The 18,074-nt window shown below is 41.6% G+C and overlaps 1 protein-coding gene across 5 annotated transcripts in view; it reads right to left on the bottom strand.

Annotated features, from left to right (window-relative positions):
* ABCC5 (ATP binding cassette subfamily C member 5) overlaps positions 1–18,074 on the bottom strand; it is a 67,657-nt gene that overhangs the window by 27,006 nt on the left and 22,577 nt on the right. For all 5 annotated transcript variants that reach the window (XM_059479085.1, XM_059479087.1, XM_059479089.1 and 2 more), the window contains 18 exons: positions 16,356–16,706; positions 14,782–14,853; positions 14,528–14,652; positions 13,841–13,913; positions 13,104–13,307; positions 12,294–12,437; positions 10,475–10,580; positions 9,625–9,809; positions 8,456–8,602; positions 8,021–8,150; positions 7,335–7,488; positions 7,098–7,226; positions 6,561–6,747; positions 5,529–5,618; positions 3,103–3,292; positions 2,223–2,382; positions 1,731–1,809; positions 1,019–1,132 (listed from right to left, as the gene is read on the bottom strand). In XM_059479085.1, coding sequence (XP_059335068.1) covers positions 1,019–1,132; positions 1,731–1,809; positions 2,223–2,382; positions 3,103–3,292; positions 5,529–5,618; positions 6,561–6,747; positions 7,098–7,226; positions 7,335–7,488; positions 8,021–8,150; positions 8,456–8,602; positions 9,625–9,809; positions 10,475–10,580; positions 12,294–12,437; positions 13,104–13,307; positions 13,841–13,913; positions 14,528–14,652; positions 14,782–14,853; positions 16,356–16,706 — 2,640 coding nt within the window. The remainder of the gene's footprint in view (positions 1–1,018; positions 1,133–1,730; positions 1,810–2,222; positions 2,383–3,102; positions 3,293–5,528; positions 5,619–6,560; positions 6,748–7,097; positions 7,227–7,334; positions 7,489–8,020; positions 8,151–8,455; positions 8,603–9,624; positions 9,810–10,474; positions 10,581–12,293; positions 12,438–13,103; positions 13,308–13,840; positions 13,914–14,527; positions 14,653–14,781; positions 14,854–16,355; positions 16,707–18,074) is intronic.

Genomic DNA, 18,074 nt, shown 5'->3' with positions numbered 1-18,074 from the left:
TGGCTGTTACCCATGGTCACACCTTCCCTCTCTGAATATAAAAATACATACAAGGTGGGCAGAATGGCCACAGCCAAATGTTGTCACAACTGGCAGTCCTTACAGAGTTGAGGGCACAAACACAAGTTTTACTAGTACCCTTTCAGTTTCCTCTATGTAACTGCCTTCAACAAAGCCTATGGATGACATTTTATTGTCACATCCTAGGGCTACATGTGGGTTATAACCTGGGCCTCAAGTTTCCACTACTCTCAATTTTATATTCCACAGATGAATCTCCAACAGAATTTTACCAGTAAATTGATTTGACACATCCCTGGTGGTGCCATTCCTCCTGGAATGAGTCAATACTGACTAGGCTTAATAGCTTTCTTACACTGGGTAAAAAGTCTTCCCCTTAGACATAAACTGATTTGGACTGATTTCTTGTCAAAGCTGAACTGGACATGCTTTGTGCAGGTACTGCAGAGACAACAGTGACTTCTGCTGAGTAGTCTGATTTTAAAAACAGATGCAGAGTAATCTCTAAAATATTATGTTACATTTCAGAAAAAACATTGTTAAAACCAGAATCCTTATCACTCTCAATCCAAAAGTCCTTTTTCACTGTAATTGCTTGCTTTTCATTCCTGCAAAATCTTTCACTTGGCTGGCATAGCATGGTCCCAAACTTCACTTGGAGACCACATTTTAGTGGAGCACCATGTAGAAGAAAAACACTTGACTCACGTTCACAAAAAGGTGGAAGAAAGGAAGAAACTGATGCTCCCCAGTAATGGGACACTGAAGAAATGATTGTCTGACACACTACTGTTAGCACTTACAAGCAATGCCTTTCCAATGGCAGGACATGGCAGGAGCTGGCTACAGACACCTTCCTGTTTGTTTTAACCTTACACCTCTCTGGGTTGCAATAATCACTGGTGTGATTCCTCTGACAGACAAAGAATCCAGCACAAAAAAAGGTTTGTTCCACCCTAGCATTCTGGTATCTCTATTTCTCTCCTGCCGTGCTCACCTTGCAACGACGCAGCAGAGCTCTGGCTATACACAGTAACTGTCTCTCTCCAACAGAAAAGTTCTCCCCATTTTCCATCACTTCTGAATCAAGCTTCATAGGCAGCTGTGCAACCTGCGTGGAAAAGAAGAGGCAAAAATTTTAGAGCACTGCACATAATCATATAAACACAAACCGATCTCCTGACAATCTTTGTCACCAGGAGAAGAGTGAACCTGCAGGAATTTCTGCAGCCTATGTTCCATAGCTATACCTGCCCACCAGACTTACATGAAAAAGAACTGGAAATGTCATAGCAGCAAGACTTACTGCATAGGGCCTTGCAAAGGGCAGGTTTTAAGTTCAGTATAAATTTGCACATGTGACATGTAGAGTCATAAATGGAAATGTAGAATGCACACCTCAGGCACATACAGAAAAATATCACCTGACATGTTTTGACACCCTAAGAATCTCTGTGATGAAACAGCACTCTGCTATTCTATATCCTAAAAAAAACCCAGAATATGGCATGTCCCTAAAAAACCAAAGGTAGCAGTCTAATAAAATCATGGGAAAAAGGAAAAAAAAAAAGGTCAAGTAAAGCATAGAGAACAAGGGGAGAAATGTAGAGAGAAAGCTCAGATAAAGACCTCTAAAGCAGCCACTAACAGATGATGTTGCTTTGGAAGTCAAATGCAAACATCCATCTCCCAGGGCACATAATACTTACACACTCCTTCATGTGAGTCCTTTCCAAAGCAGCCCAGATTTGTTCCTCACTGTACTGATTGAAAGGATCCAAGTTTGATCTGGAAGGGGAAGCAGAAAACAAGGAGAATTTTAACTCGGCAATGAATGGCAAACCAACAGTGTGCTGATTTATCCGGACAGGTGATTCCCATCTGGCCTTCCTCTAACAGTTTCATTGCCAGGGAAATCAGATATTCCCAGCACACTGAGGTTAGAAAAGCTAAAAAACAAGAGTAGAGATAGAAGACAAAGATATCAACCACATATAAAGGGAAGCAAGACTTCCATACAGTGTGATCACACCCAGTGCTGCACTGGGCTAGCTAAAATCATTCACCTGTGGTTTTTGTTTGAAAACTAGAACAGAAGTTAGGATGTCTGAGAGCTACCACCTCACCAGGCACCTACTGCATTTCAGGTACAAGCAGAAAGACTGCTCAGTCCCTTCTTGCCTTCTTATGGCCTCACTAACCTCACAGTGCCACTGAAGAGCACAGGTTCCTGAGGGATTATGGAGAGTTTGCTCCGAAGATCTGCCAAGCCAATGTCATTTATTTTCACTCCATCAATCTTAATGCAGCCTCCAGACAGTTCAACAAGACGAAAGAGTGCCATTCCAAGGGAAGACTTCCCTAAAAATGAGAAAGGAAAAACATGACTGCTGTTTCTACAGAATCATAATGGTTTTTCAGATGAGAAAGCATTTTAAAAGCTGTCCACATCTAAGAAAAGTTTTAAAATACAAAAAAAGTCCTGGCAAGCAATGGTCTGGTAAGTTTTGAGGTTCAGCATTTAAACTTCTGAGCAATTGTGGGGGCAGCTCCTAATCTCTCCTCTATAAAGCCATGCCTGGAGTGCTGTCCCAACCCCACTGCCAAAATCCTGCTATGAAAACCCGATACAGCAATATAAATTACTTATTTAGAAACTCATTTTGAGGTTGATTTAAGTCATCTCACAAACAGGGGTTTGGATTATTCTCATTACAGAATTCTGAGATGGCTCAGAGCCAAACCTGCCTGCAGCATCAGTACAGAATCTTTCAAGAGAGTCAGAGAAGCTGCAGTAAGCACAGTGTAAGCACCAATCTGTGCTGGTCAGTGGTTTGGGGAGTTAAATACAGTCAACATACTGGCTCAAGCATAATAGGATATCCCTGTGCTTTAAATGGAAACTTGTTTTCACTACTGTTAACAGGGATCTTGCTTATGTACAGACATGAACAGAAACCTCCACTGATAGAGTGCTCAGCCCCTCCTGTGAAACCAACTTAAACACAGGAGAGCCAATATGACTGCCCCAATCCATTCTGTGAAAGTAATAATTTACCTCTGCTTAGTGCTTTTCCTTACCTGAGCCTGTCCTCCCCACAATGCCAATCTTTTCCTTGGGTTTGATGGTAAAGGACACTTTTTTGAGTACTAGAGGGAGGTTCTCTCGGTACCGCATCTCTGCATTTTCAAAAACAACTTCACCTTCCTGTGGCCAGTCCAGAGGAGGAGTTTTGTTCTTAATTCGAGCAGGAGCTTCCAGGGAAAGTGTCTTTTAACAAAAATACAGAAGTTCAGTTTCCAGTAAACAAAGCACCAAAGGAAAATTATCAGCTGCAGCTTTCAGCAGTTCTTCCCTGCAGACTCAGCCCAGATCATTTATGGCAGTTTCATGATGAGCTGTTTGGCTGGATGTGGGCCCAGTGGTCCAGAAGTTTGCTGTATTGCACTGACCACACTGTTAATTCCCCTCCTGTTGCCTCAGGAATGACATCAGTCCTTCTATACAACAGTGGTTTTCATCAATGGAATTCAAAATGTATTTTAGGCCTATTATTCATCAGCACAATCCTATTGAGTTTCATGGCACTCCAAAGGCTGATGCAAAATCTGGTGCATTTCTAGGCCTCATCTGCTATGCCATACCAGGGCCACCACTGTTGATTCTGACACAGAAGAGAATGTCCAAGCAACACATTAAAGGCCACCCTCTTCCTTCTCCTCCTCATGTTCCCCTGTCCTACTGAATCACTGAGTCAGTCCCTTCCAGCCTGATCACTTCTGCTATTTCACTTCGCCCCTTACTGAGCAGTTCACAGATGAAACAGAAAAGCAGAACCTCTGAAAGCCAAACACAAGGCTTTATAGCATGTTTACAGTGAAGTCAAGGTCACTTTCCCATACTTGGCACAAGCACCCTCAAAGAATGGCAGCAATCCCATCATGGGATTCACCTCATGTAACTGAACCAGGTCATGACAACTCCTTTATGCTCTCTACAAATATAAATACTGTAATGCAAGAAAACAGCATTTCTGGAGTGTGATTTTTCTCATTCTAATATAAATACTTGGAACAGATAATAAATTGCCCTCTAGAGACATCCATTTCCTACACTGACCATAGAGAGATCCCACAGGGATGGCAGCTGTGGGCATCTGCAGCATCTAGTTAGAGGCAGATTAATTGTACACCAGGGATTTCAGAGGAAAAACAGCCATCTGCTATGATAGTGCTCCTATTCTTTGAGCTTGGTGCTCAAAACAGCAACCTTGAGCCCCCTGAAAAAGCCAAGTCTGGGCCTTGGTAAGACCCAGGACCTGAATGGTGTTTCACTGGCCACCCACCCATTTATTTCAGCTTCAAACTAGTTTTACAGTTTCATAAAAGGGTGTCTAGAGATCAAATTTTTTTTTTAAATCACAGATACTGTTCTTTGATCGTGATATAGAAAGAGACATAACTTAAAAAACCCCAAGCAACAGTCTACAACTGTAGGTTTTGCCACTAAGGGCCTGACTGATAAACCCATCTCAGCCCAGTGAGAGACACAATATTTAGCACACTTGTCAATTTGTGTGGTCACTAAGTCTTCCATATGCAGAAATTTTCTACTTAGATGCCTGCAGAGGATTTATTTAACTGGGGGAATGGACAGGTTTGGGGCTTTTGTCTTCTCTGGTTTTTAATCTGTAGATTAAATCCACCCACTTTTAAAAAAGCTACAAATACCAACTACTAAATAGCCCAGATTTACCAAATAAATAAATAAATGTATCTCCCTCAGAGTCACAGGAAACATTAAATAGAAAAGCCTTTCACCTCACACACCAGACCCAGTAGGAAGCTTTCTCCTGGATATGCTTTCCCCACTGACCCATGCCCAGTTCTGCACACACAAATCCCAGTTACAAAGAAAGGGTTACAGATATTCAGAGCAGCTTGCTAAGTATTTAGCCTGGCACATTTATCATGTTCAGCTGAGCGCATTTCTCATGTTTGCAGTAAGAGCATTCCCTTGACTTTTCAAGCATACAGAAATATGTTACATAAGACAGCTGTGGAAAAGTAGGTTTATTAGGCTGAAGTGGAATTACTTGTAGATGAAGTAACAAACAGTTATCTGTGTTCAAATGAAGGAATTACATTAGGTTTGGAATAGAGGATGCCAGAACCCCATCCTTTCGCTGTAAAATAATGTTTTGAATCCCCAATTACCCCTTTCACACACTCCACTCTTTACTGTGAGCGTCAGCAAACTTCCAATAGCTTATGTAAACCAGCAATGCTTCTAAGTTTAGTTACCTACCAGCTCTGGGCCCATTCAGCCCCTCAGTGCTGATACATGTGCTTCACAAAACAAACTCACTTTGCAATGTTACAGCACAGGCTTTAGTGCCTTTCCAAGATCAGGAATGTACGCTCTGTACCAGGGCAGACTATGGCTGAGGCCAGCACTGTAACAAACAACACAAAATTTCACAACAGGCAGCTGAATGCAGTCCTACCTTGATATAGTGGTCAATCCTCTCCACTGAGGTGAAACGAGCTTCTGTTTCTGAGGCCAGTCTGACTGTAAACTGGAATAACCCTGTTAGCTGAAGAGGTGAAAGAAAACAGATTTTTAGAGCTGTGACTTGTTATTGAATTAAGAGATGAATGTGACCACCAGGATCAGGGCAGTGACTGTACTTGGGACTGGTGAGGTCACACCTTGAACCCTGTGCTCAGTTTTGGGCCCCTCACTACAGCACAGATATTGAGGTGCTGGAACATGTCCAGACAAGGGCAACAGAGCTGGGGAAGGGTCTGGAGTCCTGTGAGGAGCAGCTGAGGGAGGTGGGGAGGCTCAGCCTGGAGAAGAGGAGGCTCAGGGGGCTCTTATCATTCTCTACAACTCCATGAAAGGAAGGTGGAGCCAGGTGGGGTTTGCTCTCTTCTCCCACTTAACAAGCAACAGGATGAGAGGAAACAACTACAAGTCTTGCCAGAGGAGGTTTACATTGGATGTTAGGAAAATTTCTTTACTAAAAGAGTTGCCAAGAATTGAGACTACCCAGGGGAGTGGTGGAGTCACCATCTCTGGAAGTATTTAAAAGTTATGTAGATGTGGATGATGAGGACACGGTTTAGTGGCAGATTTGACATTACTGAGGTAATAGCTGGACTCAATGACCTTTATTGCTGTTTTCCAACCTAAAGAATTCTATGATATTTGATATTCTTGACATCAGGCACCATAACTAAAGTCTTCAAGGCAAGTTAATTAAATAGTTCATTTTAAAATCACCATAATTTATGAATCCCTTGAGAAACCAGCAGCTTAGAAACTTTTCCCAAGAGCAACTGCTTTAAGTATGAGGCGTCCAAGCTCTGTAATTTCCCCTCAGCACCACAAGGAGGCAGAAGAGGCCAAAGAGCAGCTCCAAGAGTGCTCAGAGCCCTGCAGCTCCTCTGAGCCAGCTCTGGATGCTGTTTGCTCATTAGCAATGTCTACATTAAAAGAAAAATTAAGTATTACAGTATGTGCTCACACTCACCTGCACAGCATAGGAGATGGCCAGCCCAGCATAGGCAGGAGGGATCTGGCCATGCATCAGCACAATCATAAGGCCAGTGGTTGTGATCAGAGCAATGCTGATGATGTCCAGGCGCACAGCCAGCCAGCGCATGGCGCAGCTGAACAGGTAAAACGGGGCCTGGTTGTCATCCAGCAGCTCCTGGTACCTGAAACAAACACAGCAAATGTTAGTGGACTCCATGAGCCTGGTGGTCTACAAATATCACACCTACTTAAAGTCCTGTTCCAGTACCAGGATTCAGGATGGGAAGACTACTCAATGACCAAATTTCAAACCAAAACATGATGGCAGGGCTTGCAAACTTTCCCCACCACTGCTCTTCCCAGTTTTCCCTTACCCTTCCTTCTGTTCTCCCAATTATTTTCCCCAGAAAAGCAACTTTCAGTCATAGAACCAATGATCCATCAGACTCCAGTAATAAAATCCTTCTGAATGCCAGAAGCTGTTGCATTCAGCTTTGTGCTCTACCATTCCCAGATGGATATCTAGACTGACCTGTGCAGGAATTCCTGTCCTTTGTGGTAGGCATGGATTGTGGAGAGACCCTGGATGCTAGATGTAATGTGAGACAAGAATGGAGACTGTGTGATGTTGTCCAGACGCTTGAGCTCTCGAATAAAGACTCTGGAAGGAAAGAAACACTTTGAGTCTCATGCAGAACCACCATATGGCAACCACTGCATTGTACTTGAAGGTGAAAGTACCTTTTCAGCCAAAGTGTGGTGCACTTACCTAGACACAACATGCAGAACGGTGAACAGGACAATGAGGGGCCCCACTGCCACCAGGAACCAGGGGAAGACCCCAGAAATCACCCCCACACAGAAGAACACAAGGATGACGTTCTGGATGAACATTTCCGCTTGAAATGGCAAACGAACGTCAACTGGGAAATGGAAGGAAGAGAGGAAGATCCTGAGTACAGAAAACTAAAACAACCCATAGAAATCAACTCAGTCCAGTCTATCTCAATAACACAGGGATTTCTTAGTTTATTCAAATTAAAAATGTACACTTTCATTGGGATGTTTTCACCTTCTGATTACTGGCAGTCTAATTATGCCTGTTTGCAGAAATAGCACTGATGTAACTCTGACCTAATTATCACTTCTGTACATCAGCTTCACTCCAATGTTTTCAGTTGCTCCTGCATTACCTGCTGAGAGCCCATGTGCAGCCTGGAGGTACAAGAACAGAGCACATTTCCTTCTTCATAAGTGAATGATCAGACCTGAGCTATCAGCTGCCTTCTACAATCATAACCCAGGTATATCCCAATTCCTGCTTTGTTTATTGTGCGTGCACATTTGGCAACAAACACGGGGTACAATCACCCCAACAGCAACAGACTGGAGAGTATTCAGGGCTTAACTATGAGGTCTGAATGTGGGATTTACAGGACACACAGTGAGAGATACCTTCATCCATGTCTTTGGAAAACCTGTTGAGGATCCTCCCAGTGGGTGTCGTGTCAAAGAACTTCATGGGGCTACGCAGAATCCGTCGGAAAAGCTCGTCATGGAGCCTTGAGGATGCTCTGAGAGTTCCCTGACAATGCAGAAAACATTGCAGGGTTATAAAGCAGTGTTTGCCTTCCTGCCACCCAAATATTCTACTGTTTCTCTCTCCAACCATAAGAGGTTTTTTACTGCACTCTGTGCTTCCAGCCCATGGAGGAAGCTATTCATTTGGGCAGAAGTTTAGCAGAAACTCAAGAGCTGGCTAAGGAAACATTACAATCCATTACTGACTCTGGTTCAAAAATCTCTCAGGAGATGACCAAAAGAACCACAGTGACAGCAATTTGCAGAAGCAGGAGTAGGGGGGAGACAAACACCAGCACTGGCACCTACCTTTACAAAGACCACACCACGAACAGCTTTCAGGATCAACATAACTGCCATAGACAGTGCATAGATGCCAGCATAGTAATGCATGTGAGGGTTATCTTTCATACTGTTGCTTATGACAGTCTCATTTCCCACAGTCACCGTGGTGTTCTGCAGAAAATTCAGGGTTTCAGAGGTTGGTTAAGACAAGGATAAAGCATGATGTGTACATTACATGTGGTACAATTTAACTGCCTTGTCTTCTCCCACTGTATTGATATTTCTTCTTTAAACTACTTCAGTGACCATTGAATATGTCAGAAACTTTTCCCTGGCAGAGATGCCTGACTTGTTGATCTGTAGCCCTTGATCTTTTTCCTACAATATCTTCCAAAATACTACCACAATGCCTATTTCATTTGATTCCTAATCTTTCATTTCATGCTTATTTCTTGTGTTCTTCTGAACAATGTCAGATACTTGGATGCCACCACACAGACATATTTACGCTGGATAGATCTTTATCAAACACTTATTTCTGCCACTATGCAATAAATTCTTTACTGTCACACTGTTATACATTCTCATTTTCTTGTATTTTTGCTGTTTAAGTATGTTTAAGGACCTCATTGCTGATTCTAATATTGTTGGCCACCTGCACTTCATTATTTAATCTCTGAGATTAGTACCTTGTTCTCTGTACCCCCACAAAAAAACTCTTGCAGTTATATTTGGATTTTTAAATGCAACAAGACTTGCAAGCAAAGCCCTGAGAGTGGGGAAAAAGCCCAAACCACCCCAAGTCATCAGAATCTCCAAAGCAATTTCCAAGTCATCTGACTCAATTTTTACATATTTTAACAAAAATTATCCTGTTAGGTATAAGATCACATTTAAACAAAAAACACTAAAGTTAGCTTGTTGGCCCCTTTCCTATTTTCACTTCCTTTTCTTAGACTAACCCAGAAAAGGAACAAGAGGGCAGCATTAAACCACATAAGTTATTATATCTTTCTCATTACTGGAGCTCTCTTATTCTTGGAGATGAACTCTCTAGTGAGACCACCTCCTGGGGAGCCTTACAACTTATTTAAATTAGAAAGCACCATTTGGTCTCACAGGACTGCTTGGAATTAGTCTAGCCGAACACCCCCAGCCAATCAGACACAAGAGTAGAAAGCTTTTGAACTTACTCCACTGCCTTGCTTGATCCAGAAACTCAGCCACCAGTTGCTGAAGGCTGTGCTGCCCACATTGAGCACAAACAGTGCCATGATGATGAGGAATGCAAAGGGGCCTCCAGCTGCCTGAATGTAGACACCATAAACAGACCAAGGGACAGAGCCTTTGCCTTTCTCTTCCAACTGCACCAACTGGCCTGTGACAAGAGAAGATGAAGAGGGAATGAGGAAAGCTCTTCCATGAAACTCCTATAAATTTATGAACACTCACAAAATTAGTATTTCAAACTGTGCACAGTACTTCCAGAAACACACACTTTACTTCACACTTAGAACTCAGTGGTTCAAACAGTTTTTCAAGAAGTCACATTTCTTCTGCAGAATCATTTAAGTCATGGTACAGCTGAAAAAGCCTCATCAGCACAGACTTGAATATTAGGCTGGGATCAGCCTCACTATTGCTTTTTAAACCCTGAAGTTCAAAGCTAACATTAAACAGAGAACTACAGAGGTCAGACTGTCCCTTCATCCATAACTGCCATGTCCTGCCCAGGGCTGAGTGCCAGGCTGTGCACATGGCCCTCTTAGGACAGGAAGGAGAGGTGGTGTGGGGGACAAGGCAGCACCACCTCCTTTGTGCTAATGGCATCTGACTGAACTTAAAAACATTGTACAGGCACCCATATTTAATGAATTAATGGATGTTCTTTGCCCACTGCCTGTCTCCCATCAACCACACTAAGTGATTAGGATTGAGACAGCTTCCAAAACATGAGAGGTACATTAACAATATACTTTGAAGCACATGTTTTGAGCTTAGAGTACAAAATAATTACAGCCAGAAATTTGATTACATAGTTACCCTCTTCTTCCTTCTTTACAACCTTCTCCTTCTTCACAGACCCTGTTTTGGTACTTTTATCCTGGGGCCTTTTCAATGAATTGTTTGTGTTCTTCTTTATATTAATCTGCAGGGAAACAATGACACTAAACAGAGAAGTTGGTTTTGACATTTTCTAAACACAAACTTCTATTTATCTGCCACCTAAGGATAAAGACTTTCAATAGCTCAGCATTCACATCAAGGAGGATATTAACTTCATAGTTATTACAGATGATTGCCAACTCTGGTGGACTAAATTCTCCTCTATTAATCTGAGCTACTACCAACCTGTACAGGTAGAGTGCAAGGGCAATTTTCAGGATCAGTGAAAACATGGTAGAGAAATGATATCCCCACTACTGCAAGAAAGATATAATCTCTCTATCCCTTGTAAAAATAACTCACATTTTTTAAAGAGGCTTTTTTCGCCAAGCACCCTAGCACTTAGAGACATTTCATGAGAGCTTTCTTGAGAAAAGTCAGGTTAACTTGATCTCCCAGAAATCCAATATCCAAACACTACAGTGACCCACAAGCACTGTTTTAAACCCAGCCATTTTTCCAAAACTGGGAGTTACTGCCTGTTCAGAGTCAGCCTATATGGAATGAAACCCCTTGCACACCATGTTCAGGGTTGCCTTCCCACACTTTACACGAGATCAAACCACAGAGAACCCAACTGATGATCCATTTATTCTTATCCCACAGGGAATGCAATTTAATGATCTTTCCATGAGCTAATGTTTACAGTGACATTGAAGGTCAGCCAAGCATGAAGACTGGAGTATCTCCTGTTCACTATCATTTTATTAGTCTTAAAATGGCAGAACTATTATCTTCATGTCTCAAAGGACATGCAGAGCAATGCATTATATCCTTTTGCTTCTTTCACAATTATCTCCAAATGTGTCACCAAACTCGTTCTATATCTGTAATTCTTATAATGCTTCCTTCTCAGAAATGTTTTGTTTTAAATGTCTCATGAGTAAGGAGCTTCTCATCTCTTAAAAAATAAACTGTTGATGTACTTTTAATCTTTTCTTTCTAAGACAAAATGCACACAAAATTTAGACAAGTTATTATAAATCAAAATGCCAAGATACTCACTCTAGAGATTAATGTCAGGAAACAAAGAGCAGAAGGGTGGGAAAAATTAAATTGCTGAAAATTTACATGTTGTTGTACTGAATGTCTCTTGTTTTTTTCTAGATTTACAATTTTTGCACCAACTGAAATACTACAGCACATATTCAAATTTGCATTTACAGACTTTTTTCATAACAAAATTAGTGTCAAGGCAAAACACTTTTTCTTAAACTCCCCCAAAACACAGCATTTTCAGTTATGCCTCCAAAATACTGTCACATCTAACTTTTGACAAGTTGTGTCACACCTGCTGCGTCTCAGTCGCACTCCATTGAAAACATAGAAGCAAGTCACTAAGAATTTTTTCAGACAAAGTTGTTGAAGCTCTGTGCTAATTCAGAGGTAAATTAAGGAGTGGAGTGTACAATAAGAGAAGAACTTCCGGCTCTGAGCATCATCAGGGGAGACACTACAATATTTTCATTATTAACTCATGAGCTCATTGTCCTCTAGACAATGAGAGTCCTCTAGCACACATTCCCTAAAAACAAACTGTGACAAAGTGCTAATGAAGCAGAAATTATTCTATAGAAAATCTATTGGTCAGATCAACACATGAAAATGTGTGAAGCCGTTTTCCACATTTCCAACAACATCACTTATTTCACCTCAGAACAGTCAAGATTCAGAACACTTTAAAATGAACAAGTACCTCAATATGTGGTGTTTCTCCCAGCTGTAGGCTATTAAAAATAGTTGCATAATCCCCATTTAAATTCATCAGCTCCTCATGACTGCCTCGCTCAGTAATGCAGCCTTCTTTCATGAAGATCACTTCATCACAGTCAACAAGATACTGCAGAGAGTGGCAGCAAGAACAAGTCTCTATCACGATGTTCAATAACCAAACACTCCCACACAACCCTTCTCAGCAGCCTGTAGGCACTGGCACACAGCACACCTATGCCCACACAACAGACAGCTGAGTTTCAGAGGTCCTCCTCTGACTAGAGCACCACGATTACTCACACTACACAAATCAAAAGTTTTTGTGTCCTATCAAAACCAATCTCTTCTGGAAGACGTGACTCAGAATACTTAAACACTGCAAATACTGATAGACTGAGCACTATTATTTCCATGCACAGAAAACGGCAAAAAAAGTCTCAGGTACATCAATTCTGATTTACTGACAACAAATATAACTTTTTTCTGCTGTGATGAAATAGTTTTATAGCAAGTTAGCAGAAGTATTTTTTACCAGGTATTTATTTCCCTGGTAAATTTTCTTTAGCCAAGGGTTACCAGTCCCAATCAGACACCAAGCAGCACTGGTATCAATCAATCAAATTGTGCTCAGTGCACCTTTGCAAACCTAGTTTATAAATGTAAACCACACATTCTATAGGCAGACAGGGTTGTCCTGTCACGGGTCAGGGCACAGAGATTTCCAGTATGAAGACAACTGATGAACAAACCATTTCAAGTAAGTCCAAGAAAGAAAGTGTGGGAGATTCAGTACCTGAAGCTGATGTGTGATGAAAAGGACAGTCTTTGACTTCAGGTGCTTCCTTATTGCACTGTTAAAAATGTGATTTCCAACGTGAGCATCTAAGGCACTAAGGGGGTCATCGAGGATGTAAATGTCCCTGTCACTGTACAGGGCTCGAGCCAGACTGATTCTCTGACGCTGACCCCCACTCAGGTTAGCCCCTCGTTCACCAATCTGCACAGAGACACACCCATCATTTCTTCAGCACCATGCAACATAGATGAGCAGAATAAAGCAGACCATAATATTCCATTTTATATATTTATATAGATATACTCCCCCATAACATTTTATATTAATACATATACATATTCAAGTTTAAGTGTCCACTTTGTGACATGTGCTACACATTCAAACTCAAGGTTAATATGCTTGAAATGTGGCAGTACTTTCTTTGCTTATTTTACCTTTTATGAATTAACATAGCCATTTCTTCTCTTAGCTATTTTAAATCAAGTTCAATTAGGTCCTGTTAAGGCAGCTAAATTTACAACACAATAAAAAAAATTCCCAAACAGTCAACATCTGAGTAAAATACAGGGTACAGCTCTTAACAGTCCAGGGCCCACTAAGGTCAGCTCAAGAGAATGCATTCAACAGCTTGGCTCATATGCACCCCAGAGTGATGTATCCTCACTCCAGTTTACCCTGCCAAAACAAAACTCTTTTCTCCATCTATTAATTAGTTTAGTATAAGCAAAACATACCTCTGTCAGGTCCCCATTTGGAAGGATGGCCAAGTCAGGCCTTAGACAGCAGCCATTCAGCACAGTATTGTATCTGAAGAACAAGCAGATAAATAGTTAAGAACACTGATTTTCCCCACAATTATTTAACTAGTACAGCATTATATAATTTTCTACACTAATAGCTGATATTCCATCAGCCTAAAACAAGTCATCTGTCTTGGAGTCTCAGGAGAAAACTGAGGGTAATAATTAATCACCTACTTCAAAAGCATTGTGAGGATAGAGAGACAATTTGTTTTCAGAGATAGTTGGCTAAGGGCCACAGGAAAGTCCATAAGTGGAGGGGGGCCATGGAAGATGGCAGCACGTTGCACACAGCAGTTGCTGTGTTTGAAGAGGGCAAGGCCAGGACAGCAAGAGCAAACACCACTTTAGTGCTGCTCACAGCAGCTGCTGGTTTTAAGCCAAGGTCCAGGATGAGGCCCAGCCTCACAGCAAGGAGCAGGGCCAGGCTCAATGACAGCCACCAGCCACAGGGCCACACGGAAGAGGGGCAGGATCCTAAATGTGACTCGGAGGCGATTTAGAGACAGACTCCAGAAGGGCACAGAGGCTTTATCTGCAGTGTACTCTGCATTAAAGCTTTCCCACACTTGGGCCAAGAATCAGTGAGCTTCATGACAATCAGCAAGCAGCCAGACAGACCTTTCTTCATCATAGTCCTTGCCAAAGAGGATGTTGTCCCTCAGGGTGGCGTTGAGGATCCAGGCCTGCTGGGCCACGTACGCAAAGGTGCCGCTCACTGCGATGCTGCCCTCCAACAGCGTCATCTGCAGTGACACACCAGCTGTGAGACCATGCCACCCCACGCTCACAACACACTGCATTCTACAGAGCTCAAATAAGTGAAATAGGAGATGGGAAAGAGGAACAGAAATACCCAAAACAGGATTTCTCACCTGTCCTAAAATTGCTGAGATAAGTGAAGTTTTTCCGCTCCCCACACTGCCACAAATTCCAACAAGTTTTCCCTACGTAGAAAGGAAAAAAATTATAGCACTCATTTCTTACATTCATCTTCCTTTTCAGAATTCAGACTACCTTTAGTACCTCTGAGAGGACAGTTGGATATTAATGACACCTCTGAAGTGACATAACAGACAAGAAAAAGCAAGAGTCAGCATCTTAACGCTCAAATTGTATACAGTGAACACAATCCCACAGTGAAATATAACTGAAATCAACTCTAAAGGTAAAAATAAAGGTGTTTGAAGATCAGCCTCCTTCTTACTAGGCTTACAGGTGCAGAGGATCAATAAACCAAAAGCACCAAGGCCTGCCTGAACAGAATGCACCAAAATGCTTTTGAGAGTGATAAGGAAAGAAGAAAAGTCTGAAAGAAAAGAGGATTCATCATATATGGGTCCAGTCCAACTCCTTGCCAATTAGATCCAATTTGCTAGAGAACATGTACCATGAAAATACTAGAATTTAGTCACTTTGAAGAATTTCTCTGCAATAGAATGAGTGGGTTAATACCCATATTAAGCAATTAATTTATTAAAACTATTTTTATTCCTTTTGTAAAAAATGTAAAGTGGTCAAGAAAGGTATATAGACATTTGTGGAACACACTGCTGATGCACTCTTGATAGCAGAGAAAGACAAAACCAGCTTTTTTTTTTGACTTCTGAGACAAAACAGCCTTTACATTTTCAAGCAACTGCACTCCTATTTGAGGCAATTTTTAAAACTATATGCATTCTCCCCTAGAGTTTAAAATATAAGTGTTTTTACTGTTTAAAATAGCTTAAACTATCCCTCCATTTGTATAACTACATAAGACAATTTAACCATGAATATCTTCATAAATATATGGATCCCATTATTACAACATGCAACTGCCAGACTGCAAGGCTTTTGTATGTGTAGATAATGTCATGTATTAAGTTCAATGCTTTTCCTTTGACATCTTACATGCTTTTACCCACCTTGGAGCAATAGCTCCAAATGCTTCTACAATTCTTGAAAACCTGCATCCACCTGTACAAAAATTCTCAAGGAAGAAAATTGCACATTTTTCAATGAAAAGCACTATTATGCCCCATTGGAACACCTAATCACCTAAAATGCTTGCCCAGAACACAGATCAAACTGCAACATTGTCAAACCACAGCAGGAACACACTGTTCACCAGCAGCCCACTGGTACCTGGTGTTCTGCAGATTCTCTGAGCTCAGTGGCTCACACTGTCCTAGGAGCTGCAAACCCCTCAGCTGGATGTGGAAGCTATACAGCCTGCCCTTGTTTCACAGGCTGTTTGCAAAGATGTAGCTGCTAAAATGGCACAGCTGTTTACAGCAAGATCAGACTCTGCATCCTGGATACTGCAGTTGCCATGGATATTACAGGAGTGCACAAAAGCAATATGCTCCATTTCATGCAAAATGAAACAGCACACAGCTCTGTTCCAGGGGGCAGCTATAATGAGGCCTTTGAAAAGCTCAGATTTCCTCCTTTCATTTCTTCTTACCTTTTCTATCTCCAAGTCAATGTTGTACAGAGTCCTCTGAAGCCGAAGGCTGACCAGGTGGATCATTTTGTGCTCCTCTTCGGGGCTGTGATGGTCATCACTGTCCACTAGAAGATGGCCCTTCTGCTCTGCCAGCACAGCTTGCTGTCCCTCATTCTGCAGCTTCATTTTCTCTTTCTTGCTCTTGGTGACTTTCTTGTCTTTTTTCACTTTGGGGGTCAACTTTGGTGAGCTCTGGACGCTGGCGTGGGAGAAGTCCCAAGCCAAGGTAGCATTTTTCACCTCTATCGCGGTGTGAGGATTGGCTGGTTTTTTCTTTATCATATGAACCTCTTCCATTAGAAATAAACTCTGATAGGAGTTGTGAGAGAGGTGTAAAGATGAGACACCTGATCAAGACTGGGAGACAAGCCTACGGCACACTCACGCAGCAAAACACATCAGGCTACATAGTAGGAGGAAGCTGAAGAGCAAAAGGTGGCTCATTAGTGTAAACTAACTCCAGGTCTGCTAAGTGGCTGGGGCATTCCTGGATGTGGTGGAAGCACCTGGATACACTTGACTTTCCACAGAACTGCAATACTCTGGATGTGATGTGACAGGCACTTCTTCCTTTGACAGTTTGCAACTGCAGCTCTGTGTGTTGCAGATTAAAAACACGTGAGCAGAACACACAGCTTGGAGAGGAGAGGTCACTTGGGACAAGGTGACTGACTTGTCCTGCACACCAACTCATTATGGAAGGAGATAGAAGGGCTTTTAACTTGAGCCTTTACCCATCAACTTTTCTGCTGGAAAAAGTCATCTTGCACAAGTGTAGCTGATCTATCTCAGGCTGCTTGGCAAGAAGTCAGTCAACTGTATCACGTTTTCCACCACATCCATCAGTATTTACAATCAACAGATCAGGAAGACATTTTTTCACACAGTTTAATTACAAGATAAAATGTTTTCCATTTACAAAATTTGTTTTAAACGAAGTAGTTTTTATGTGACTAAAACTTCTCAATTCCCAGCCTTATCTATTCTTGCAATTGCTATGTCTGAATCACACATTCATAAGAAAGCTCATACTCTTTTACAGAGCCAAAAAGTCAATTACATTTTTACTGTGATGTCAGAGTATTCTCACCTTATGCTACATTTCCTACACAATTTATAGGCAAACTGGGAGAAATTCAATTTCCTTTTACTTCTCATCCCTCCCACAAAATTCCCTTTAGTGCACTTAGATTTAAGCAAGTCTGATTTTAGGCTGACTCAGAAGATGAAGCAAAATTGCTTAAAAGCAATGGAATCTCAAAATCACTCTACATATCCTGGTTTTCTCATACAGAGGTTTATTTCATGAATGCATTACACAGAATCCATGTATCTGTCAATGCTTGTGAAGGTTTCTATTTGGAAAGTGCTATTTTCCATTCTGGAAATTTCCACAGTGTGCAATGCACTGTTATCTTCAAGAGACAAGACAAAGTAAAGGTCTCCCCTCTGAGTTCATAAAATACACACAGTGTATTCATCCTCCAATCCCCATGATGGGAGGTAAGATTGTTCATTATCAGGGTTTTACATTTTCTGCCATAGATCTGTTTTGCCAGATCACAACTCCATTTTACTGATATAGAGGAATTTCAGTCACTTAATCTGGTCTGGAAATATAAAACCTCAGGGTTCTATGACCACAGATAAAACCCCACTGTTTTTTATCAACCTGCT

The sequence above is a fragment of the Ammospiza nelsoni genome, chromosome 10, assembly GCF_027579445.1.
Source record: "Ammospiza nelsoni isolate bAmmNel1 chromosome 10, bAmmNel1.pri, whole genome shotgun sequence".
NCBI classification, from domain to species: domain Eukaryota; kingdom Metazoa; phylum Chordata; class Aves; order Passeriformes; family Passerellidae; genus Ammospiza; species Ammospiza nelsoni.
The sequence above is the reverse complement of the archived record's forward strand: the minus strand, read 5'-3'. Positions and strand labels throughout refer to the sequence as shown.